Here is a 24,899-nt window from a genome sequence, read left to right on the forward strand (position 1 = left end):
GAACAGGCAAAGAATCCCAGACTGCAAACGCAGACTGCAGATGCTCATTGACATGAGTTTCAAGCAACTCTATTTTGTCCGATATGAGCCTTATAGTTCCCCCCTGGATCTCTAAATGGTACACCCACAGGGTACACCATCTCCCCTATTACGGCGGTCGTAGCAGAAACATGGGTAGCCTTCCAAGTCTTGAATTCCTCTTGGAAAAAGGTCTGAAGTGCAACATATTCACGCTTACCTGGCGTCGAAAGAGACCAGGATGTTGATGTGGGGTGTTGGGTTGAAGAGAACAGAGTCGGAGGCGGCAGGAGACAATAAATGGCAAGAGATGGGAAGTCCAGGGCAAGGGGATCGAAATCAAAAGGCGTTGAGTTGCCATCAGTCTGTTGTCTGGATGGGTGTCAGCCATTTGCGGCTACATATCATCCACTCGATATAGTGGACAGTTCATTAGAAAACGTCACTTACTTTGCAGCCCGCCATGAGCTCACCAGTTCTCTCAGTGCCAACTCGGCAGCTTTGGCAGTATCCATTGCGTCTGTCAACTTCTGTTTGATATCGAACTGAGCCTTCTGTGCCATCTGTTTGCTAACATTTCTCGACAGGCCAGAGCGCTTGTTAGCGTCTTGAGGAACGCTGGCATCCCAAGCCATTTTGCCTGACATGTCCTTTATTACGCCAGTAGCTTCCCAAGAAGCAGCAAAAGGATATTTGTTAGCAGCTGAATCAGCTTTGAAGCTATCTGAGTCTTGTCCGGGTGCCGTCTTCCCGGTTGTTGGCTTGGGCGTGCTGCCAGGGGTCGAATTGTCTCTTCGAGCACCCAAAGAACCTCGAGGCTGGCGCCGAGTGATGTTGCCACGGAGCTTCCGGATAGCGTCCACATCGTGGATGCCATCCGGGGGCTTTGGGTTCTTTTCCTTGATATAGAGGTCAAGATGTCGACCGAGGGATGACGAGGTGAAGGCCTGGCCACAGTATTCGCAGTTTTTGTCTTTTACAGCCTTGGGCTGGTTGCCCTCGGCAATTGGTTGCGGCGTTTCAGACATTTTAGAAGAGACAGTGCGTTGTATAGATATGCAATGCTCGTGAGGAGAGAGACGTCGAACAGCTGGGCAGAGTCGATTGTTGAAGCGGAAGCGATCGATCGGTTGGGGGACGGCTCTCGTGTGCTACGAAACAAAACAACAGAAGGTGATTTGGGAGAAGACAACCAAAGCCAGCGGCTCCTTTCGTGGAGCTGGACCTTTGAAGATCATAAGGAGCGTGTGAAGCAAAGCAGGGGCGGTTGATAACGAGCGTGGGTAGGCAATCGCCCTCAGGGGGGAGAGATGCTTCTTCAAGCCACAAGCCAAACAGCACAGGGAAAATGTCAATGCGGGAAGCAAGCAGGAAAAATCCTCTCAACGACGGCCCAGAAACAGCTCACCCAATTCCCCCCTCGTGACAAGCTCAGAGTCAGGAGAAGTCGAGGAAACCTTTAATTGTTTTTTTTTAGGTGGTGAACCGGCTCAGGGGTGGAACCTCCAGCGGGACGCCTGCCACGGCCGAAAAAAAGAAGACTAGAAGCCCTCCCCACCAGGACCTGGCTCAGGATCCGCAGCGCACAGCTTCCAGGCGCCATAGGCGGCTCCTAGCGGGCAGCCCAGGCGCTGGCACCCGCTAGAATCGCCCACCGCTAGGCGCCAGATGGTGTGGCCGGACCCTGGCCACCGGCGCTGCGCCAGAGACCGGCCCCCGGTTAGTAGCAGCTGTCAGCGACGTCGCAAAGGGACTGTCCGTCCACTCACGGTGCGGGTTGACGGGGGGTCGATTCGTGCCGATCGTGACCACAGTTTGCTGGCAGGAGCATGGGCTGCAGTGAGTTGTTCAATAGTTCGGTCAGGCCATCTGCCGCTGAAGCCGGGCTGAGAGGAAGCTGAGGCGAGTCGGGCACCTATGTACGAGTTGCAGAAGGATGGAAACAGGGCATGTGCGGGCGTTGGCATATACGGCGCGGGAGTATTACTGCTGCATGGCAGGACACATGCCAGCTCCTGCTCCTGCCAGTAGCAATCTGGCATCATCAACATGAACGCAAATTGATCATCCAAGCTACATGTACAAGAGCAGAGTCTGGTCCTTCCCGTTCATGGAGCCGCCCACCTTTCAGGTTGCTTTAACCTACGGTGGCTTTAGTGGGCTGGCATGGCCAAAGGTGCCTGGAACCCGCCTGGCGTACGGTAGCGTCGTCAGTTTAACGCAGGAGCAACGGAGGATTGCGTCTGGACGTTGAGCGTCTATGGGGCACCCGCCGGAGGAAGGAGCCTTGCAGGAGACTGCCACGGCGCCTGCCAGCTCGCATCGAGGCAGTGCCCTGCGGCTGGTCGTGTGTGGACTTTGTACGGAGTAACTTATATCATGACCCGGCTCCTCTCCCAATGCTGCGTCTGGCCTGGCTCCAGCACAGGCCTCGGGCGGGCACGCACCCTATCCGTCGACTTCCGCATGCCGGGCCGGAATGCCTACCTGTCAGGATGCTTGCCTGGCACTGTCTTATGGGCATAGAGTCCAGCATGCGGTATACGGAGTGTGGCAGCAGCTGAGCTCTAGTCACAGGACAGGTCGAGACAAGACACGACAAGACAAGACGAGTCATTACCAGGATGCTGTCTACGGGCCAAAAGCGTCTGGACAGCGCGAAACCGGCTCGCAAGCTTAATCAACGCTCACCAGCAAGGGTGTCAGCGATCGGAACCATCTCAGGAGTAACGTGGACATTCAAAGGAGCGTATTGAGCTAGTCAGATGCCAAGGGCACAGCTGGCTGCTTTCTCGTGGCGTCCTTGAATCCAATCGCTTCATTCTTGCATGCGAACTGCACGCGATCCCACCTCTCCTGCACCCGTACCAGCCACCCTACTTCGCACCAGTCGAATTGCAAAAGATCCAGGCCGGTCGAACGCCGTCGGCGAATGAATAGCGTAACCACCAGGGGCCAATTGCTTAATGTCCACGCGAGTTGACAGAAGGGCAAGAATCAGCGCTGGTACACAGCTTGTGTGTCCGTGCCATCGTTCCGGCCCTGGGATAGAGGGTTGTCGGCATCACAACAGACAATCTCTCATTCTATACAGAGTACCTACACTTGCTGCTCTGGTGCTCTGCCTGCGAGAACCGAGTACTTTTCGGGCGCTAGTATTTCGCCCTCCGAATACTACAGGTCAGATTTAAAAGATCCGAGGGGTCAGGGGTCGTTATTTCGGGAGATCACCCAGACCGTCCAGGGGTCGGTTTTCTGGTCAAAGTTTGACCCCAAGACGAAGCTGTCTTCCTTCCAAGTTGAGCCAAGAAGCGAGGCGCTTACTACTCTGTACACGTATGGACACACTACACGGTATGATGGGAGATGAGGCGAGTCCCCAAAAGAGCCAGAGTTGTGTCAAACTGGTGGCCAACGATTGCTCGTCATGACACGGAGGCTGGCCCTTGTCTGTTCCGGAGCTGTCACATCACTTGTGTGTCGTTGTTCGGCCGTTGGACAACGACCAAATTGCGTGTCTAGCCTTTGCGAGATACTGCTGCTGGTATCCGTCGTGCATGGCCATGTAGGATGGCGGGTCCTTTTGTCAAAGGCCCAACCATTTTCGGTGATATCTCGTCCAAATTAAATTTTGCGGCGTCGTTTCCCAGAAGCCACGCCGCCGCAATGTTCACATCATACTAGGTATGGTAGAGTGCTCAGTAGCCCTTTGCTCTTTGTTTCTAATAGGATAAGCCGCGAGATACAGCCGCCTCAAATACAGACAGCGTCATCTGGCAGATGAAATTGTGCTGATGGTCAGCCAAGCGGGCATTGGTGCGATTAGCGTAAAGCCGGCCAAATTTTAGCCAACATGGGTTCACATAACCAGGATGCAGCAGTCCCAAGATGCCGCCTTGACCTAGCCGAAGAAAGTGAGGCCTACATGGGCTCCCTAACAGAAGAATCGGTTGGTCAATGAAAGTAGATTTCACCCACAGCTCCTCTGCTGTTTTCTGGCCACATGCAATATCGCTACAATCATATTTGGTCTACCCCGTTCTTGGGGAGAGTACGAGGAACGAGTACTGCTTAGACAGACATACCTATCCGGATACAAAAGCCAACCGGACAGCTTCCGTGTACCGACGCCAGTTTCGAAATCTCCTTCAAAACATTGTCTCAAGTCATTTTATGGAGGCGGGTCACGTTTGGCTGTTTGTCTATGCCTGGACTGCTGCGGCTCAGAACTTTGCAACCAGGAACAAAATCCCCATTGGTAACACTGGTGAGTCTGCGATATCGCATTGAATACATGGAACGTAGGTACTCGCAGACGACGCGACTTGTATCTCGCAATTGCTCTGAGGGTTTGAAATACTACTGGTCTACCTGCTAGCTGTAGTATAACGCACAGCGTATTCTCAAGCAGGCAGGTCGCCCCACCTCGCACTGCATACCTAGGTCCTGGTTGTTGAAGTTTACGGAACAGGCTGGATGCTTAGCGGATGTGAGATATCAGATTCCAAGACTAATATCCGTACCTTTGCACAGGTCCAACGAGCCTGACGTGGAGCTCCAATACTCCGTCCACGGACTTTTGAAATGCTGTCTCGGGGGTATTACACAGTAATACATAGCAACTGAGATGTAACGAGCCGCGGCTATAGCTGCTACTCAACTACCTGGTCGCGCCTATGACTAGCTGGAGAGCTAATCCTGCTAGCTCGGCCCAGGGTGTGCCTTCGTTTTGGTGTGGTGCTACTGAGAATCGTTCCTTCAGCACCCTATCTCGCCTCAAGATCGCATCTCGATACACCCATAGCTGGGCCGATCTATTCCGTGTATCCGCAAGATGCTACTTATTGCAACAGGGCGGCTGCATACGAGACGCCAGAGCTACGCGGGCAAATCACAGACGTCGTATCAAGTCCCCTCCACGGTCAGCGTTGCAATAGCACCATCACGGAGCAGCAGAGTAGGAGTAGGACGCACCTCCCACTAAGACATTCCGCAAAGATCCATTGAAAAGTGAAGCCATCTTACCCCTGGCTAGGTCCCTTGCTGCCGGTGGTGAGTGTGGCTGCGTGAAGTTTAGCGGGCATCCGGTGTGGTAATCGGCCGGCCTTCTCGAACCGGCAACGCTTCGCGCCTTGCCGCGCTGGCCTCTTACCGTTGAGTTTTAACTTGGTGGGCTCGGATCCCCGGACCGTGGCCCTTTTGGCGATCTCGACATGAGTTACGCCGTGCCTGTTGCTGTCGTGTCGTGAGTACAACAGTAGTGCTCAGATTTTGACGGTTGGCCTGCGGCCCGCGGTGCACTGACAAGTAGCCGAAACACTCTTTTGGCGTCTGAAGCCGGCGACGAGCGAGCGAGTGCTTAACTAGACGCCCACAACACAGGGCAGCATATGATTCTGCCGAAAAGCTGACCAACCGGATAGCGTTGGTACCCGAGCTTACTTGCGATGAAGGTACTCGGACGATCACAAGTGGGCAAACCACCAAAAGGACATTACTGATTCTTTGTTAGATTGTGCCAAGAGTAGCCCCAATGCATTGGCTTTGACTGGGCAGAGAAAGGAAAAATGGCGCGCCTGCGAGACATATTAGCATATGCATGTTTAAATTAATGCGACGTCCTACCAACAACGTTCCATGACGGGAGCTGGTATAAGCCTCGCAACACCACCGTCCTTCCGGCCCTTTATGTAGGCCAGGCTGAATATAGCCCTGGTGTGGTAGGATGTCGCCGACTCACGTTTTGCTGTTTTCCCGACGGCGGCCCGGGTCGTCCAGAATCGGCGTAACTATGAAGATGAAGGCGGGATGGCCTGATGTCCGGTTTGTTTCAGGATATCCCGTCGTCAGTGCAGAATTACAATTGTTGGCTACGGCTTAGTATACTGTGTCGTATTCGTGGCTGCGTCGATGGTCGGTGGTAAATGCTCGGTACTCTATTACAATACTCGGCAGCCTCGGCCTACTTGACCAGATGAACAATGGAGCTCCCTCGCGGTGCACAAAAGTTCTGCTTACCTGTCCCTTAAGATTTTCAGCATGGGGGGGGCAGCGATAGCCAGGATCTCGGATATCGCCATACGAGACGAGCCGAGGGCTTCAAGCTTGGCGTATACATACGTACACGGCAACTTTATTTCAAACTGATTTATGATGCATGAGGGGCAGTAAATGAATAAACTGTCATTGAACGACACTCTTTGTGGCAGAATACATGTTAAGATCAAAACATGGCGATTTCATTGCTGTTGCACACAGAATAACGACAGTGAGAACTTCCCCCATGCCACCTAAGCCTCAGAATCAACACAGAATTCCTGGCAAATTTGAAAAATATCCGGATATGCCCCCACGCTGATTGAGTGCGCACGGATTTAGGTTGCCATATTCGGGACTTGGTCGCATCCAACCCGTCATGGTGATGTTGTTTGTCTGCTAGCAAGCAAACTGCTGTGAGCGTGTGCGCCAACACAGACGAACTCGCGGCATGGAAACAACGGATAGTTTATTCTCCAAGGCTACCAACTACTAACCAGAAGTTACTGCATTGTATAAGATTTGGGCCGTCTTTACTCTGTGGCAGAGCTCATGGCGAAGCTCTTTAGGCTCTTTAGCTCGATCGCGAGACGATCAAGCTGCTCACGTGATCGAGCGTCGCTGGTGGCTGGGGCAACACCAAAGCTTGGAGAGTGCGCCGCCTAGTCGCGTTTGCTTACTGAATATCGTCAGGTTTGCGCCGGTTGCGCCGCTTTGAATCGCGGGTTCGATTTTTTTCTCAGTTATCAATTGAACTCAACGCTGGCGATAATGCCGCCAGGTACGTGCTCTCCGTTTGCTGTTAGTTGTCATTACTTGGACTTCTTCGCCACTCCCAGCTGGCAGGCGCCTGCAACCCCGGGCAGTCACTGCTAGCTTATGCTATTTCTACACCTGGAATTTTGACTGCAACATCACCAATCGTCTTGTCATTGCTGCATCATGGCGCGGAGAGGAAGGCCCCCTGCTAAGAAACGAGCAGCACTCAGCGACGAGGAGACCTCGGACTACGAGACAGCGCAGCCCGTCAAGTCCCCGCGCAAGTCAAATTCCATGTCCAGCGACGCGAGCGACGCGCTTGCATTACCCCGGCGAAACGGACGACCCAGCAGGAAGGAAGAGAAAGGGTCGACTGATGTAGAAGTGGCCGTGTACGCGGAAGTGGATGCGGAGGACGATGAGGAGGAGGACGATGGGGAAGAGCTTGACGAAGATGTGTACGTCGATCTGATTCCGCACAAGGAGGCCGTGACTCTGACAGCTATCATAGGTTCATCGTTGAAGCCATCAAGAAGCACATGATCGACGAAGATGTATGGCAGATATAATACCCAAAGTCCGATATATCCCCTGGGCACGACTGACGCCGCTTAGGGAACGTTAAAATTCCACGTTAAATGGGAGGGCTACGAAAAAAAGTCGGACATGACCTGGGAGCCCGAGGAGAATTTACAGTATGTGTTGCGCTTCGGTATGTTTGAGCAAGTTTGTGGACTGACTTTGTTGCGCTTAGGGAATCAGCTGGCGATATTCTGGCCAACTACCTCGAATCCATCGGCGGGCGAGAAAAGATATTTGAGGAGACACAGGAAGCTGCCAAAGGCAAGAAGCGCGGCCGTACCTCAAGCACGGCGCAATCTGCCAGCACAAAGCGCTCCAAGAGAAACGGGACACATCCTAGCGAATCGACGCCGCCAGCGACATCGGACAAGTGGAATCCTCCGGCAGGATCGTGGGAGGACGAAATCGATACGATTGACGCCTGCGAAGACGAAGGCAGCGGCCGGCTCATTGTTTACCTTGTGTGGAAAAACGGACGTAAGACGAAGCACGACACAAAGGTCATTTACAAGAAGTGCCCGCAAAAAGTAAGCGTGCCCTCAGCCTTTGATCTTCACCCGAGTCTAGACGCGAGAGGCTAATCTTTGGGGTAATAGATGTTGGCATTCTACGAACGCCATGTACGAATCATCAGAGAAGGGAATATGCAGCTGACTGAGTGAAGAGGTACAACGCTCAAGTGAGGAGACGTTGAAAGGAAATCAAGAGCGAAGGAGTCATTATTCGCCCCTTTTCTGTCTCATGAAAATGGTGTTCCGGGATTGAATTTATTCTTCGACTACTTCCTACACTTGTTGTATGAAGGCTGGCGTATGTGGATTGTTTTGGTTCTAACGTTTACTTAATCTTCGCGCCTGTTTTCTTACCAGCTACGATTTCGCAATTACATGGCCTCTTGCCATTAGTTACTACGACCTAACTGGCTTCTATTGACAGTAGAAGTAGTATGGACTGCAGTTGCGGTGTACATATATCGGCTGCTGGAGGTATTTTTGCAGAGTGCCGTCTGACTTTGTATCTTTACATGACGATGTTAATTTATTCGTGGATGACTGAATGAAGCTACTTATTGACTGACAACGCCCCCCTCTCTCTCTCGAATGAGATATAACTTGTACGCGACAGAAGAGCCGTGTCAAAGAGTTTATAGCGAGCGAAAGGGGTTTGGAATATTCCTTTCGTCTTCTGTATTCGTCAGGTTACATGTAAGCACTCAAGCACGTTTCAACAAGTCACCAACACACGACAGTTTCCCATCTTTGGCCAATGACATGCCACCACCGCAGTTCTTACGGTACACAACATGTTCTTTTTCCCATAATTATGAGGCTGGGAAACACGATCGGGCTCCACTGAAACAGCAAAGCCTCAACTCCTCGGCCCCCGTAACGCAAGTTACTGTACGAACTGCCACAGTAGTGAGAAAATCAGCAGCATCAGTGGGGTTACAGGGATACGGAAGACGTAAGCCACCTCAGCTAGTCCCAGGCACGACAGCCAAAAAGAAGCTTGGTGGCATTCCCAGCCTTGCGATTTTTTTTTTTGCGAAAATGGAGTGGCGGGGCAACAGCGTGTACCTACATATAGCTGGGGGGAAGGATGGGCGCATTTTATCGTGTACGCGTGAAGGGCCTTCTTTTTTTTGTGATCTCTATTCATTTTTTATGAACAACGGAGCGCTTTGATTGATTGGTTTTCTTTCTTAGAACTATTCATTACTTCTTTTGGAAGAATTCTTTTGGATAACCAAGCGCGTTTGTTACTCGAAAACGGCCCTGCTCTCTTGTTTTGGTGCTGGACCCGCTGTTATTTTTACGGTGACGAGACTCATTGTTTGGTATGTCGCTTGTCTCTTTTTTTGTTCGGGTTGATGCAGGATTGAACACGTTGCTAATCGGGTCTCGGCGCAGTCTACCAACGCATTCTGCCTATTCACTCTTGCGGCGTCTTCTTCCGTGAAGCGATAAACAAACACGACAACAAAGCGCCTCAGCTACACCGCCCACGCCTCAACACAACCAAAAATAAACAAACCCTCCAAAAGCACAGATAAAAACACTTTTTCGATCCCCAAGCCGGGGATCTCTCACATCCGTCGCCATGACGCAACGCAACTACGTCATCGCCATCATCATCATCGTCCTCTTCATCGTGCTGGCGGCCATTTCCTTTGGCATCTACAAGCTGGTGCATGGAGCGCGACGAGAGCTCAGCGTGACGTCTGTGTCGAGTAGCAGCCACAGCCAGAGCTTGGCGGACTAACACTGACTGAGCAAGAATTTCTCTCTTTTTGCGAGACTTTTTATTTTAAATGCCATGTTCTTTTTGCGTGGTGTTTTAAGATGCTGAGTCTGGGAGGAGAGGGTTCTTGTGCTGAGATTTGTTTGATGCTGTTTTTTTACAAAAGGGCTGTCAGGGATGGTGGCTTATATATATATACTATATATCTCTTGCTTGGATATGAGGCGCTGGAATGTTTCTTTGGTTTTCCAGTCTTGGATTACATGAGCTGTTGTTTACGTGTTTTGGATTTGAACTGGCTACATGAGTTTCTCTATGCCTTTTTTGCAGCGCGAGCGCAGTCGGGGTTTCACTTTGCTGTGTAACCCTGGGTTTTGGATATACTGCTTATATGAGACCTGATGGGTATTGGTATGACTATAATGAGAGAGATGAATACATGTGTATATCGCAGCGTGGATGAGTGCAAAGGATTGTATTTGTGCTGAGACTTATTGAAGCATATGATAACAAGCAACAGTTGAAGATTCAATCAATCAATAATCACCACTTTTGCTGCAATGGCGATTCACAGTCGGTGTGTCTCACGGGCCCAAGACTCTCGAAAACAGTGAAGTGAAAAGACACATCTGTAAAACTCCGTGTATGAGCTCCATCTTCCCACCAAAAACGCTAAGCCATTGCTATGATTGTTCTCAAATAAGCAGAGTAGCCGCTCTTCCTGTGCACTTTTCCACACCGCACTCTCTCTGATTGTCCGCAAGACTGCTCTTTTGATTCAGACGGACTCTTGCAAACACTCTGAATCACTGCGCTGTAACTCGCCATAAATATGCCTTCTCGCAACGCCACGCTCTCTTCTCCCTCTTTGTTCCTTTAGCTTCCTCCACCTCGACAACTCGCCAACATCTGCTCCCCTCCAACTAAGCATCACTTACACCGTTCAAGATTAGGAAAAAGATGGATGCGAGCAGCTCGACGTCAAAGGCTCATGAAGCCCTGCCGGGACGATTTCCCAGCATATCTACATCTCCATCCGAGGCTCTGAGTGCTTCTTCTCCTTCGAGCAATGGTGTTAATCAGGAGCCTCACATGCGCTGGCCGCCTCCAACATTCCTCGCCGGGCAGGGCTTCAACATGCCGTCCCAGCAACGGGCTTCTAACCCCTTGCTCGCTTTCGCCCGCCTTCAGGAGAAATACAAACAACATTTCGAAACTCGCTACGGCTCTCAAACCAATCCATTCAGCTCAGGTTTCTCTTCGCCATTTCCATCATCAAAGCTCCCGGAGGTCAACAGCCAACACTCCTCCTTTTCCGCCCGGCTTGATCAAGAACAGCGCACAACTGCAAGCCTCCACGTCCTCCGCCACGTCCAACAAACCCTTCAGCAGCGCTACCAAGAGGCACAGACGCAACTCGCCCGCACGGAGAAACTCATAGAGCAGACGGCGTGGGATCTCTTCTTCCAAAGCCCGCTGGACTTTATGTGCCACGAGATGGACATCGTCACCGGCGCTGCCACAATCAATGCTCTTACGGCGGGACGAAGCATCCTTCCACAGGCTCAATCTTTTCCCGACAGCGAGGCTTGGATGAAGAAGCTGGATGACTTGAGGGACTTGCAGGATGAGGAATGTGCTGTGACGAAAAGGATGGAGAGGACTATGCGGCAGATGAAGCGTACGGATGAGATGATGGTTGTGGGCAATTTGAAGCAACAGGGGTTCTCTTTGCATAAAAGCAGCCCCTTTCCTTTTGGCGGCCAATATGGCATGACGTTTCCGCTTTCTGGTCGTTTCCCCAGAGTTCAGACAGTGGCTTGTTCATCAGACGTGATGGGCATCAGCACGGCTGGACCCTCGAAAAGCACGGCATCTGCTGCGGCAAGCATGTTTTCGAATTGGCCACAGCCTGCTCCTGCTCCTGATGAAAGTCAAGATGAAGCTGGCAGCAACAATGCCGCCGATAGCAGCAGCACGGGTAGTAGCAGCCACTTTGAGGCACGTTGCGGTCCTGATTGCCCCGGACGCCATGGTCAGTGATACGATGGAGATGTTGGACTCTGGTTGGGCTTTTATAACAATCGTATTCTGCTATTGCTGGAGTTTAGAGAGTTTGGTACAGCTCGGGTGAAGATAGGACTGCATCTAAAATCGAGGCTTGGGGTGGAGGAACTGGTTATAAAGGCCATTATCTGGCCATTGCTGATATTATGAGTTTTCAAGATTGCTAAGAGATTCAATTATTTCACTGCAATCATGTGCTTCTTCTAATTTATTAATAACAAAACCTTGGATCAAGGGTGGTGACTCGTTGCTGACATCTTATTTAGACATATAAACTCGTACAGCCCCTTGCAAACTCGTATTAGACACCAAACTTTTCCTCATATTTCCTTCTATCGAACCCTCCAGACTCTATCATCACTGCCATCATACTCGGGCACATCTCCAAATACCCACGTCCACCAAGATGCATGAGAAGCTGGATGCGGAAACCGAGCGACGTGGATTCACGGGGGATCTGAGAGAGTGAGACGAGTCGGGAATCCCAGACTGTTGGATCTCGAAAGAGCTGTTCAAAGTACGTGGTAACCTGATCTTAACTCGTTGTCAGCGCCAGCTAACTTACCAAAACAACGTAATGAAACAAATCAAGAGAATTTACTTACATATCCAAGAATCTGAATGCTGTCTGGACCGCAACGACATGGTAGTAGAATCCAAATGCATCTCACGCAGTATCCACGGGTTCACCCTCGCAAACTACGAATTCCCCTCATCTAGAGCACAGATATCAATACACGGAGAAAAGTCCCCAGACGGACCAAATCTACATCCAAGATGTCGATGCAACAGGCGTCGATCCAGATGTAGGCATAGCCCTCGGACTGTGCGAGCACATATGCGCCCTCGACTTTGGCAAATCCTTGCGGTTTTCTTTGGCGGGCGAGCTCTATGGACTGGCTGAGGTCTTGATATGTCAGTTCTTCGAGGGCCCAGGTGTGCGACAGGATGGCATATTCGGGGATGTTGTAGTCGAAGAATTCACTGATTTGGTAGGTTTTGGTGTTGAGAAGCCGCATATTCTGTTGACCAGCCTTGTTGTATTACCTTTTCTTTTTATAAGCTTTCCCGCTCTTTTTGCACCAGAGTGCTTTGGCTGGAAGAAATATCTGGCTTGGCCATGGTGTGCGATGTTTTGCTTATTTATAGTATGTTGCAGGTTACGACGCGATAGCGCCTTTTGGACCAAGTCAAAGGAGCTGAATGAAGCACTTGCATGGGTGTTTCGGCAGTCAACGGCAGCCAATGGCAGTTACCAACAGACAGCACCGCAAAATGATGAAAACATATAGATGATAATATTCCTTTTCATTGCATCTCCAAGGTATTGTTACCGCCTCCCTTCTATCATTGCAATGCCCAATGTACAATCTAAATTAAACTTATGCGTGTATGTCCTCATATGCCGAGGTTGAAAATAGCACCTCAAGCTGATTAAAAGAAAGAAAAAAGAAAAAGCATTCTTGAATAAATTAAAACAACGTGAAACCAAAACCGAAAAAGATCATGGCAATTCATCTCTCCTCATCACCAACTCATCACTCCCCTCCCTCTATCAAATCCTCCTCTCAGCTGCCTCTCGGGCTTCACAACCTTGCCCTTTAACACGGTATATCTCACCAGGTTCTCGCAGTCCTCTGGCCGTATTCTTGCCAGCCAAATGCACTGCGCAGCTCCCACATCCTCTTTCTCTCCCCCTTCATTCTCCGTTTGACTCTCATCCCTTCCTTCTTCCTCATTATCCTCCTTCGCCGCCGGCGCTTCGACTACTCCTTCGGGCAGCGGCTCATCATCCTTGCCAAATGGATTCGGCCGTCGATACACCATCACATTAGCAGAGTACTTGTGACCGCCAACATGGCTAATAAAGTAAATTCCCACACCACCTGGCCTCTCATCGTGCAAATCTCGATACAAGCCCAGCGGACGCAAATGTCTCTCCAGCTCCTTGCGCAGAAGCGGTGCGCTCTGGCCGCAGCGGGCGTCTCGCGTCTTCTGACTGCACAAGAGGATCACAGCGCTGTGCGGACATGAGTTGATGGTGAGATCGGGTAATGAGGCGTCTGGGCTGGGGAGTGAGGCGGGGATAACTGAGCGCCAGGGGACGAGAGGAGACGAGCTCGTGGGTGCGTTGTTGATGACGCTGGTGATGAGCTGAGAGACGTTCTTTGGATGGACATTTTGCACGGTGGCAAAGGCCGGGAGGAGAATGACGGTGGTGGGTTCTGAGTAGTCGTGGGTGTCGTGAGGCGTGGGTATGTTGGATGCGGACAGCATGAGTCTCTGTATCAAAGTGTCAGTCAACCATATCTTGAATCTTCTCATTCTCACTCTCATTCAACATGAGTGAGTTCACTTAAACTCATCTCATCTCATATCCCACTCCCCAACAATTGTGCACATCAAAAATGGAATATTTCAAAACTCACCCCATTCGTCACTCCGCCAACCTTTTGAATTGCCTCCATCACACTCCCCTTCTCATCAGCCACGTCTCTCACCCAATCACTCTTCCCCGTCCCCACCAGCACATGCGTGCTCCATCCCTTGACCTGTCCGTACAGCAGATCCTCCTCGTCAACCTTGAAGCCGCGCGGGTACTTGACCGAGCAGCTCTCACAATCGTGCAGACACTCCTCGCCGTCCACCTCCGCAGAAGTCTTTCCGAAGAGCGCCTCCATCGGCGCCGAGCCCCCACTCGACGACGGTGCCGCCAACTGCCCCGCGACCGAGGCCGGCACGGCGCCTAGCACCGAGTTCATGAGTGATTTCAGCGAGACGGCCATTTTCTGTTTCACGGGCATGCGAGGTGCAGCTGCGTTGCCGTTGGTGGTGGCGGAGGGAGGTGGCATGGTGGAAAGAGAAAAAAAGAAGACCGCTTCCGAGCAGAGTAGAAAATAGTCCAAGTGGATAACCCGAAGCCCAGTGTCTAGTAAAGGGGGCAATTTTATCCCCAGTAAAACAACCGCTTGCTTGGTAAACAGAATAAACAAAGTTTTAAAAAGAAAACAAAATTGGAGCAGTATCAGCCGTGAGAAACAGCCGGGCTCCTTTAAAAGGAAAAGGACAATTGCATCCTTGAATTCCCCCCAAGCTCGGACTTACCGGTGTAAGCACAATATGCCTTGGAGGCCAAAATGATAAAATCCTTATCAGATCCTGCCCCAACCGCGCGGCACAGCGAATCGGCCGCCCACCAAATCCACTTTAACGCAGCGCCCCTCCCACTCTTCGCTTCGGATGCTCAGCCGATGGCCCGATGGGGGGGCTTGCCTTACCCGCGTGGAGGGCTGCGCCCGAACGGGAAATTCCCGTCATCGCCGCATCTCTGGATATCGCTGCCGGCATTCCGTATACTCCAACTTTTGGATGTTGTCGTCATCTCATGTTCAAGCCTCACTTCTATGCGTCAATATTCCGTGACAACTAGCAGTTAAAAAGACAGATGATCGTCAATTCTTCCCTTGTTTGCCACGTAATCCCCCCCCACAGCCCACGATCCCAACCATCGCCGAGCATCTCCGAGCACAATTCACCGGTGCTTGTCTGCGGAGCAGACTGCATCTTATCTACGGCTCGCCATTATAATAGCCCGATTTAAATGATAGTAATGTTAATATAAAACTTATTTCTAACCTGAGAAAAAAAATATACAATAATAATTACTTGTAAAGAATATAATTAAGTACCTTAATTTATAAGCCCTAATTAAGCATTGGAGGCTTCCTACTAGTATTCCGTGAAAGGTTTACTAAAGGGAGGGGAGGGGAGCCTGGCCTAATTATAAAGTTTGTAGAATAATTTGATATACGCCCCGTTGCTAGGGGAACGGCCCCATGCCCAGACATCCAACCATGCCAACCATGCCAACCATGCCAACCTTCTATCCTAACATGGGTGTCGTGCCTAAGCAGCAGCTGAACAATAGCTCCATGTTTGTTTTTCGTAGCTAGTGAAAGCGCCGTGTGATTGTCGGAATCACTTGCTTCAACGTCGGCGTCCCGCTTGAGCAGTAGCCGAACAATAGCCTCGTGTCCATTCTTAGCAGCTAGATGAAGCGGTGTCTGCCCGCTGTGATTTGTCTCCTTAGCGCTGGCACCATATTCGAGCAGCATCTTAGCAATGGCTGTATGCCCCTTCTCAACAGCTAGCAAAAGTGGCGTTTGATTGGGTTCATTTTCTGCTTCGATCTTGGTGCCCTTTTGGAGCAGCAGCCGAACAATAGCCTCGTGCCCATTTTTAGCAGCCAGATGAAGCGCCGTCTGTCTACTGAAATCCTTCGCCATGATGTCAGCGCCCTTCTCAAGCAGTAACTGAACAATAGCCTCGTGCCCTTTCTCAGCAGCTTGTAAAAGCGGTGTCCCACGGTGCTGATCTTTCGTCTCAATGTCAGCGCCATTCTCAAGCAGCAGCCTCACGATGGCTTCGTGCTCGTTATTGATAGCCCACCAAAGTGGCGTCCGACCATCGCCATCCTTGACATCCGCATCATGCCCATTCTTAAGCAAAGAGGCTATGCACGTTAGTCCAAAATACGCAGCAAGATGAACGCCTTTCATTCCCCCATCCACTTGGCCATACTGTTTCCAAGCCATCCATTTTTTAGAACCCATCAGTAATACTTGGCTTGAGGCAGAGGCCTTGGCTTTACTCTCCAGAAAATCAAGAATTAGCTGTTTCTCTGGGGTAGCGCGAGCATGATACCCCCAGTTATGTGCAGCGTACTTGTAGAGCGGATTCGATTGCAGCCGCGCCCAAAATTCCTTCTCAGTTGAACAGAATCCACTCTCAAAGACACTGAAGGAGAGGTAGGTAACGCATATTTCCGTTATATTGGCCTCTGCATCCGGAAACCAATCTTGTCGTGTTCGATCGAAGTACTCTTGTGTCGTGTAGTGAACTAATCGGATGATATTGCTCTCTTTGTCAACCGTAACCAATCCAGCACATGCCGAGACCATGTCTTCAATTTCTGAAAGATTGTCTCGGTCAAGCACAGAGCTCCCAGTCTCTACGGCCAGAGCATGTTGGAGTTCCGATGTGGTCAGCTTCCGTCTTGCGCAGGTGATCCATGCCAAGACCTTCCTTCCAAGCACTCGGAGGCCGAGCATCTGGCTGTTTATTCTGTCCATTGCTTGTTTATATGCTTCTTCCAAAATTTCGCGCTTCTTATCTTCTCCTAATTCCAGTTGACTTTGCTTCTTAAACTGCTCTAATGCGGACTTGATTTGCTTCGGGGATGTCTTGTCTTTGAGCGAATTGAGATAGAGCTGCGCAAGCAAAACCTAGGCGAGTGTCAGCAGTGGTTCGGTAACTTGAGCGCAAGCAAGATCTAACATTCCATCCACGGCACTTGCGATTTCAGTCTTGATTTTTTCTTGTATATCCGGCCTGTTCAAGATACATCTTGGGAGATCCGACATATGGCCATCAAGATAAGTGTGCACATCTTCATTAGTGGCTAAGATTTCTCGTTTCAGGTGCGTCTTGAATTGTCCCTCAATATCCGGAATGAGTCGTGAAGTTGCAAGGAAGTTTGTTGTAGTGTTGGTTTGGAGATTGAAGATGTATGATAGGAGTTTTAATCCGCAGTTATTAAACGATTGGCATTCGTCAAGCGCATCGATAACGATGAACACTTTTGAGTAAGTGGTTGCGACGCACTGGAGAGCCTGCGAGATCTCGTCTGCTGATGGTCTCGTCTGATCTTTCTCATGTCGGTTGTAGAGATCTTTCACACTCTCTGGGAAAGACTGATTTCGAGATAGCTGTTTCAGCAGACTCGCCATCAAGTTTTCAATCGTTTGGTCATCTCGTTGCCGAAAATTAAAGTAGATGTACGCAATGCCTATCGTTGGATCATTCCGAAATCTTGTAATGAGATCATTGACTACGATCGCTGTGAGAATCGTTTTGCCCGATCCTGGGATGCCTGGGCAGAATAGTGTGCATTTGTTAGAGCTCAGCCAGGTCTGGTACTCGTCACAGCCTAAGAACCATTGTCCAGTTCCTGGTTCTCGCCTGTGAAGGAAGTCGCTATGCTGAGGTCCATATTCAATTTGCGTAAGCCAATCAAGGATAGCTTTATTGGCCTGCTCATATTGCACTTGGACAACTTCGTCAACGCTTTGCTGGACGCCTAGCAATAGTTAATAACTGCGGTTGGATGATTAGGTTGCTTTAGACGCACCAGAAAGAATTTCAATAATTTTCTTCTCAGTTTCAATCCTGCCAGGAGCTATTCGGCGGAGAAGGTCCCTTGCATATGCAGCTGCTGTCATTGAGGCATAGCCCTGCCACTCCTTGTTCTTGTGGGAATCCGAATAGTCGCATATACCGCGGATGACCAGGCAAGGAAAGTGATTTGTTAATCCTGCTGCTTCCATTTCAAAGCATAAAATGTCTTCTTCTGCAGCCAGTTTGTCCCTAACCAAAGCATCTTTCATTAACTGATTTCCAGAGGCAATGAGGCCGTAGTGGATTGCCGGGTTATCTTCGTCCTCGGTCCGTTTGAGTCGCGATACTATCTTTGATGGATCAGTATCACAGGCTGCTGAACAATTATCGCAACCCTTAGAATGCATAACTTTGGACTGATATAGCCTATCATCACTTGGATCTGGCCGGCTGTGTGTCGTCTGGAGCCTTTTATTCTGCTGGAGGATGTCGTTGATATGCGTTTCAAGCTTGTGGCCTTTTAATTTGTGCTGGCCGCGAATTGCAGTCACTGCAGCACGCAGGAGAGCTGGAGGCTGGTTAAGAAACCCTGTTGGTCTGAAGCTCTGACCTTGAATGGTTTTGCCAAAGTCGTACTGAAATACGCCACCTTTTCCATCTCGAGGAGCGCTGACCACAATGTCGCCTAAACGAATATCATGTCTTTTGCTCGGCGCACCACCACCAATCCCCACCATCAGGCCAACTCTAATATTACCAAATGTATGCATCATGTCTCTTGCAACACTGGTAGCAGAGGATATGCCGTACTCCCCGTCAGGTAAAACGGCAATAACGACATTGTGACCCCCTATTTTGCCCAGTGTATAAGCGTTATTGTCGTTGGGTGACACAGTTGCAGGTCCGTCGTGTTCCTCATCGAGAAATGCTAGAGCAGCTACATACTCCGTTTCTAAGGCGCAGATCCAACCGACCGTGTAGTCGCTAGGCTGAGACATGTCCGCTCATAGGATGATCCAAAAGTGTGGTGTACCAAGAAGGACGATTAATGTTTGGCCACCAAAGTCTTTCAGAAAAATCGCTTGCTTTCACCTAGACACAACGTATATTAGATCCGCCTATAACCTGCTGTGGTCGCCAAGGAGAACAATCGACCTAACAAGATAATGTGTTCTCTTCAATCGCGTGGGTTTCAGAATCTGCGCAGAAGTCAATGATGATGGAAGAAGCCACGACGCCGCAACCATCACCCAGGCAGAAAGCATTGAGGCATAATTGGGCAGAAACAAGTTGGTGAGGAGGCTGTGATCAGCTATTCGCTGGGACAACCTCGGCCGTAGGTGCCTACTTGCATTTGCATAATCACCTCATTCGCTGGAGTTGACTTGGTGGCTTGGTTCTGTTCGCAGGTGTGTCAGGTACAAGGTGCACTCTTGTCAAGCCTGCGGTGATGATTCGTTGGAATAAGCGCCAAGGCATTTTTCTTGTACTGTAAATTAAAGAAAGATGCCTACATGACCGCCGAATAATGTTTACCAGCTCATTTTCGCGCGGATTTGAGCAGACATTTTTGCAATGGATATTAGTGACTTTCAGTTTCGTTTTCATGGCATCGGCTTGGAGCATTTCTAATGTTCAGGTCAACAGGCAGATTCTCGCTTATACCCATAACAATACCACCTTACGTATCACTGGCACAGTGGATGGTGACCATAAAAGGCTGTAAAGTCTAACGCTGGCCTAAAAATGCCAACAAGAAACTCACATTCGCTATTTCCCTAGACAAGTTCGATAAAATACATATACACAAAAAGAAGGAAGAAAACCTCCAAGGGCAGAAAAATTAAACAAAGACGGAGAAAAGAAAGCAGAAAGGAAAAGACAAGCAAAAAGGACAGTATGTGTGACACCCGCGCGCAATCCATCCTCATTAAGCGGGTTGCTCGTCGCCTCTCTTACACATTCTTCTTCCTCGCTTCGTTGTATCCGTCCTCATCGCTATCAGAATTCTCGTCCTCATCTGCACCGCTTTGCATCTTGACCTTATCAGACTTCCTCCGCCTATCCTTCATGGCTTCTCTGATCTTGCGGCTGGCTTCACCAAAGCCTTCAGCAGAATCCAGAGTTGTGAAACCGCTGATTGGGAAGCCACTAGATCCGAAGCCGCCACCCGAGCTGTTGGATCGGCTGCGTGAGCGTGATGGCGGCCGTGTTGAGAAGATGCCAACTCTGCCAATGTTACTGAAAGAGTCGTTCCTGGGCAACAAGCGGCTGGACTGCGTAGTGCTGCGGCGTGATAGCGCTGGGGGCGTCTCCAAATCGACACCGGTGCTTGACTGGTCGCTGTCGCGCCGGGGGCGAGTCTCTGCGGGCGATGACTGAGTGCCGCCTGTCTCGACTTTCGTGAAATCAGGAACGAGTCTTGTTTTATCAAAGTCGGAGAACATTTCTGGTCCAAGTGTGTTGATCAGCTCCGTTACCTGCGCGCTCAGCTCTGCCCGCCTCAGTTTCAGCTTATGAATGTTGTAATCAGATGCAGGAACCAGACATAGCACCAGCGGTCTAAGAGACTTGAAAATATCCATCCCCACCTCTCCGAACCGCAGCGCAGCAATGGTGATAGCCACCCAGACCACCCAGATAGCCAGATACACAAAGAAAAGAGGCACCCATTCCGGTAGATAGCCCCAGAGACGATCATACCAGGCCCTAGCAACGACAGCAATCGAGTAGCCGTGATAGAGCGTCGGAGCCAATCCACAGGCAACGAGAATCTTCCATGTGGCCATGACGTCACGTCCACGGATCTTGACAGTTGAGCCCGCCAGTGCTGCCTTGGCCTTCTTTCGGCTGATAATCTTTGTGGCCACAAAGACTGGGGAGAACAAGAGGAGACCGGGGACCGTGCAGAGGAAGAGAATCAGGAGCTTGATCGAGCGGTAGATGAAAAGCACAATTACTTTCCAGATCGACATGGTGGCGTACTGCACCTGGTGATCCCTCAAGTTGAGATACCGTAGCTGCGAATTGTACTCTTTCACGCTCTTGGACAGCTTAGTTATCCTCTCATCGTTTTTATAACGCTCGTAGCCCAGCGCCAAGCGTCGGTTTAGTTCCACCACGACGGGCAAAGGCAACTTCTTGCCGGTAGGATTGTAGAGTCTTCTCGCTGCTTGAATCACCATCAGGATGTCGTAATCCGGAGCCGAGACGGTCACAGAGCTGAGTGCTTGGTAGACAGTGTCGATGACCTGGCCGATTGCCTCTCTTCGCTGGTTATTCCGGTACATTTCAACCACGTGCGGCGGTATCTCAAAGGGCGCTCCAAACTCAATAACAGCACGCGAGCGGAACTTGTGCGGGTGGAAGTAGTTCATGCCCACGGGCACAATCTTGAGGCCACAGTTGGGCGACTCGGCCAGCGCTCCCAGAGCCATGATGGCCACGCCGGCCTTGATTGGGAGCAGCTCGGAGCGATCGTGGCTGCCGCCTTCGGGGAAGATACCGACACATCCACCACTCCTCAGTCGCGCAAAGACAGCCTCGTATACTTTTGTCTGGTCCGTATGAGGCGCAAGCTTGTATTTAGTCCCCTGGTATCCCGGCGCCGGGCCGTTGATTGATTTATTCGTAAAGTTGCCATCTTTGTCAATATCGTCTCGACCAGTGAGCTGCTTCAGGCCCAGTTGAGTCTTGAACGGTCGCTTGATGCGAATTTCCTCAGGGCCTAGGATCTGATCAATGTTGACACTTTCGCCCGATGTCTTCTTACCCGGGGGCAAAAACAGCATTCCCTGAGGCTCGCCCTCGCCCTCGCCAAACTTTGTACCCACTCCTCGAATCAGTGTCGGGTCGTTGATCGGGTCCGGGAGATAGATGAAGCCCGTTGCAGGCTTCGCGGCGTCTTGTGCTCGCCCGACGGGAACGGAGCCGACCTGGCGGGATCCCCAGCCAATGAAGCCGTGGACAGACTTCTGCGCAATCAGGAGCGATACTCGGCGGTTGGCGTCTAGTCGCAGTGTTCGTTGCAGAAGGATGGCGTCGACAAACTATTGCGGTTCGCGTAAGCATGGTGTTTACTCTTTCTTTGTATTTTATCGCAAAAATCCAGAAAAGAAATTATGTAGACAAGATGGGAACTCCATACCTGGTTTGCATGCGGCGCAGCGACAAAGAGCACCGGTCCGCTCTGTGGAACTCTCCATGCGCCTCGTGGTATAACCTCTCTGAAGAACAGGTTCACCAGATTGCCCATGCCGTAGAGAAACAGGTCGTACTTCCAGTTGATCATGGGGTAGAGCTCCTTCTGGGGTTGCTCAGACCCCTCAGCCGATGCATCATGAGGCTCTGCCTCCGTCGCAGCCGACGCCGCGACTTCTTTCGAGGCCATATTTGCAAAGCTTCTTTTTTTCAGTTTTTTTCCGTCTCGCTAGCAATAATTATACCGCTGTAATTCTGATCGATGTGTCGAGCGACAGAGAGAACGCTCAAGCTGTGCGAAGCTTGATGTGTAAAGAGAGAAAAAGTGGACAAAAACAGATCAACCCCTCTAGTACCGCAGCTCCAGAGCTGTTAGTCCGAAAAGCTGGCACGGGGTGAATGACGCTTTGCGGCGTAGAGGGAAGGAGGGGCTTAAGATTCGTAGTTGGTGTGATGCGTCAGATGTTCAGCTTGGCAACACTTCTTTGTTCGCTTTTTCGACAGAAAAAAAAATGAAAATAGGGAGCATTCCAAACGAAAAATGCAGATTCAGGCGATTACTGGATTCTTCTCGGCCTGCTCCCTCTCAAATTACGAGCGCGTCCAGCTTCGAGCCAATTCCCATGTGATCTCTATCTTTAGTACCAGTAATATTAACGTTACAGGGAGCAACCGGTAAGTCTTCAGCGCTAGCCGCGGACGGACGAACGGCGATACGGCACGGTAAGGCTGCTGAAACGAGGCATGCCGCTCCGTATAAGGTAGTATGGGGCAATGCTAATGGTTTTATTTTGTATATTATCTTGCCATTAACATGTGCTTGCGGCTGCTCTCATCATGCCATCCCAGGCAAGGGACAAGGGGTGTCTGGAATTTGTCTTTGATCGCAACTGTCAGTGAAAACAAAGCCATTGACACTGATTGATGTTTTGGCCCATAATGTGGAGAAAACCGCATTAAGCTCTGGACTTGAGACACACATTTGCTTGCAGTGAGCTCTAGCAAACTCTATCAGCAACCGAGCAGCCTTCAATCCCTGTCAGACGTGTCTATTGGGTAGAAACGCACCACCAACAGAGAAATCCAACCTTATATTTAAAAGTTGACTATGAGCAACTAATCAACCACGGTTGTCTATCCCAGATAAGAAGGAGGACGCGCCAAACGCGCTGTCAACTGTGAACCCCCCTTCGTAAGCCTCGTCTAGCGTCAACCAAGAGATTGTATGGAAGTGTATATTTGTTCAATCACCATCAGTTGCCCGCCAGGACTTCCCGGGGGCTTTATAAGTAAACAAAAGAACACTTATTCAGCAATCCTATAAATTATGTGAACATTTAGTATTGTAAAATTGACCAAGAAATACTCAATAAGAATGAGCTTCAACTAGGTATGAGACGTCATATAGAATCACCACTTTGATGTCAAAGGGAAATGAGAAAGAAGATGAGAGACAGCAATCAGAATAAATCAACAGAGATTGCTACAATATTACAGCGATGGAGAATAGTCCACCTAGATACCACTCTCCAAAGAAATGATATTCTGAGACTGTTTGCTACCTAGTAGTAGATGTAGGCATAAAATCACTCACTCAGCCTCACAGATTGATCGGTAACGAACTTTGATTCGGTAATTATTTTGGCCACCGTGGATTATCCGGGTTATCGCTTACGAGAAGGCGAATCTAGCGAGACTGCAAGGAGAGTTTAGGTACTCATAGAAGTGTTGCCTATTTCTGGGATGGTTTACCATTCAATATCAGCTTGGCATCTATCTCAGGAAAGATCATGTTACTCAAAGTCATTTTCGTCGTTTCCTAGGGCTTACCAGCTTAAATCCCATCAGATAAAACAGCATGATCATCTTTATTTCGTAGGAATAGTAGTTAAATGCTATGCTGAACTTCGCTTTTATTTCTGAGGGTCGGTCTTGCTGTGGAGGTTCTCGTGTCCTTTCTCTAGAGCTAAGCACACTGTATTCCTCCCACTTTAGAGAGTCTCATCTTATTTTCTTGGTTATAAACGACGCTTTGTTGTAAATATGATATGCACTAACTTAGACGGGCTTGATAGATTCCGCCCAGAAGAGGATATAAAGCAGGGGCCGCCTCATAGGCAAGTAGCAACATAGTTGTTCCTGGCGGGCTGATCCGGATCGACTGCAGGCAGGGATCATAACATCTGGCCTGTCTGTGCTCTAACTTTAAACAGGTGTTCTAGCAGCTTGGTTTATATGATCTGAGCGATCGTCTTCTTGGTTTGGCATAGAAACCATCAAGGTTGCCGTTCATTCAATAGCACGGGTTACGGTCTCAAGGAATCAACGCTGGGTTTTTTCTTTATTGATATTCAGCCATCAGGGTGCATGGGGCCAGATGAGACGCTGAAAGAAGAAATTACGCGATATCAGTGCTGTTCAGCGTGTTCTGTGACAGTCTGTCAACGTCGTCTCCCGGCCAATCGGATTTGGCCGCCTTTGTACGTCAGAGCACGGCATTTTGCCATCTCTGGCAAAGCATCTCTTACAAAACTACTTCACACAATGTTCAAGTCAATGCTACCAGCCAGCCGCCACAAGAACGGCTTGCGCGAAACTGCGGGTACCAAAACCGGACGCCAGTTTCGGCCCCTCCTGTGGTGAAATCGTGAAGGTGATGCAATTTCTGCATGGCGAGACGACCCCTGGTCCGAATGACGAAATCCTGATTGCGCAAGACTCTTTCTTGTCACCAGGTAGGCCAGCGTGTCTGATAAGCTGCGCTTGCGTTTGGCGCAAATGAGGTAAGCCGCTGCGCTGGTGCGGTAGCCGAGCCTGGA

The 24,899-nt window shown here is 50.1% G+C and overlaps 9 protein-coding genes across 9 annotated transcripts; 3 read left to right on the forward strand and 6 right to left on the reverse strand.

Moving 5' to 3' along the window:
- Positions 1-59: 59 nt before the first annotated feature.
- TrAtP1_008874 (uncharacterized protein) lies at positions 60-1,046 on the reverse strand (the record flags this gene model as incomplete). The annotated part of the gene is made up of 2 exons (XM_014087077.2): positions 60-390; positions 469-1,046. 2 exons carry the CDS (start codon positions 1,044-1,046, stop codon positions 60-62), a joined length of 909 nt encoding a protein of 302 aa, XP_013942552.2.
- A 5,950-nt stretch (positions 1,047-6,996) lies between these two features.
- Positions 6,997-8,057, forward strand: TrAtP1_008875 (uncharacterized protein; the record flags this gene model as incomplete). Its single annotated transcript, XM_014087079.2, has 5 exons — positions 6,997-7,271; positions 7,325-7,367; positions 7,429-7,508; positions 7,568-7,922; positions 7,992-8,057. 5 exons carry the CDS (start codon positions 6,997-6,999, stop codon positions 8,055-8,057), a joined length of 819 nt encoding a protein of 272 aa, XP_013942554.2.
- Positions 8,058-9,495: 1,438 nt separating this feature from the next.
- On the forward strand, positions 9,496-9,657 carry TrAtP1_008876 (uncharacterized protein; the record flags this gene model as incomplete). The annotated part of the gene is made up of 1 exon (XM_066114077.1): positions 9,496-9,657. The coding sequence occupies one exon, from the start codon at positions 9,496-9,498 to the stop codon at positions 9,655-9,657; it is 162 nt and encodes a 53-aa protein (XP_065970170.1).
- A 939-nt stretch (positions 9,658-10,596) lies between these two features.
- TrAtP1_008877 (uncharacterized protein) lies at positions 10,597-11,957 on the forward strand (the record flags this gene model as incomplete). The annotated part of the gene is made up of 1 exon (XM_014087082.2): positions 10,597-11,957. One exon carries the CDS (start codon positions 10,597-10,599, stop codon positions 11,677-11,679), a length of 1,083 nt encoding a protein of 360 aa, XP_013942557.2. The 3' UTR covers positions 11,680-11,957.
- Positions 11,958-12,419: 462 nt separating this feature from the next.
- On the reverse strand, positions 12,420-12,722 carry TrAtP1_008878 (uncharacterized protein; the record flags this gene model as incomplete). Its single annotated transcript, XM_066114078.1, has 1 exon — positions 12,420-12,722. One exon carries the CDS (start codon positions 12,720-12,722, stop codon positions 12,420-12,422), a length of 303 nt encoding a protein of 100 aa, XP_065970171.1.
- A 271-nt stretch (positions 12,723-12,993) lies between these two features.
- On the reverse strand, positions 12,994-14,694 carry TrAtP1_008879 (uncharacterized protein). Its single transcript, XM_014087083.2, has 2 exons — positions 14,133-14,694; positions 12,994-13,986 (listed from the first exon to the last, which is right to left on the reverse strand). Exons 1-2 carry the CDS (start codon positions 14,553-14,555, stop codon positions 13,231-13,233), a joined length of 1,179 nt encoding a protein of 392 aa, XP_013942558.2. The 5' UTR covers positions 14,556-14,694; the 3' UTR covers positions 12,994-13,230.
- Positions 14,695-15,407: 713 nt separating this feature from the next.
- On the reverse strand, positions 15,408-16,835 carry TrAtP1_008880 (uncharacterized protein; the record flags this gene model as incomplete). The annotated part of the gene is made up of 1 exon (XM_066114079.1): positions 15,408-16,835. One exon carries the CDS (start codon positions 16,833-16,835, stop codon positions 15,408-15,410), a length of 1,428 nt encoding a protein of 475 aa, XP_065970172.1.
- Positions 16,836-16,915: 80 nt separating this feature from the next.
- Positions 16,916-18,878, reverse strand: TrAtP1_008881 (uncharacterized protein; the record flags this gene model as incomplete). Its single annotated transcript, XM_066114080.1, has 3 exons — positions 16,916-16,988; positions 17,041-17,842; positions 17,894-18,878. The coding sequence occupies 3 exons, from the start codon at positions 18,876-18,878 to the stop codon at positions 16,916-16,918; spliced, it is 1,860 nt and encodes a 619-aa protein (XP_065970173.1).
- Positions 18,879-19,592: 714 nt separating this feature from the next.
- On the reverse strand, positions 19,593-22,689 carry TrAtP1_008882 (uncharacterized protein). Its single transcript, XM_066114081.1, has 2 exons — positions 22,028-22,689; positions 19,593-21,929 (listed from the first exon to the last, which is right to left on the reverse strand). The coding sequence occupies exons 1-2, from the start codon at positions 22,268-22,270 to the stop codon at positions 19,836-19,838; spliced, it is 2,337 nt and encodes a 778-aa protein (XP_065970174.1). The 5' UTR covers positions 22,271-22,689; the 3' UTR covers positions 19,593-19,835.
- Between the last annotated feature and the right edge of the window lie 2,210 nt (positions 22,690-24,899).

This window comes from Trichoderma atroviride, chromosome 4 (assembly GCF_020647795.1).
Source record: "Trichoderma atroviride chromosome 4, complete sequence".
Classification (NCBI taxonomy): domain Eukaryota; kingdom Fungi; phylum Ascomycota; class Sordariomycetes; order Hypocreales; family Hypocreaceae; genus Trichoderma; species Trichoderma atroviride.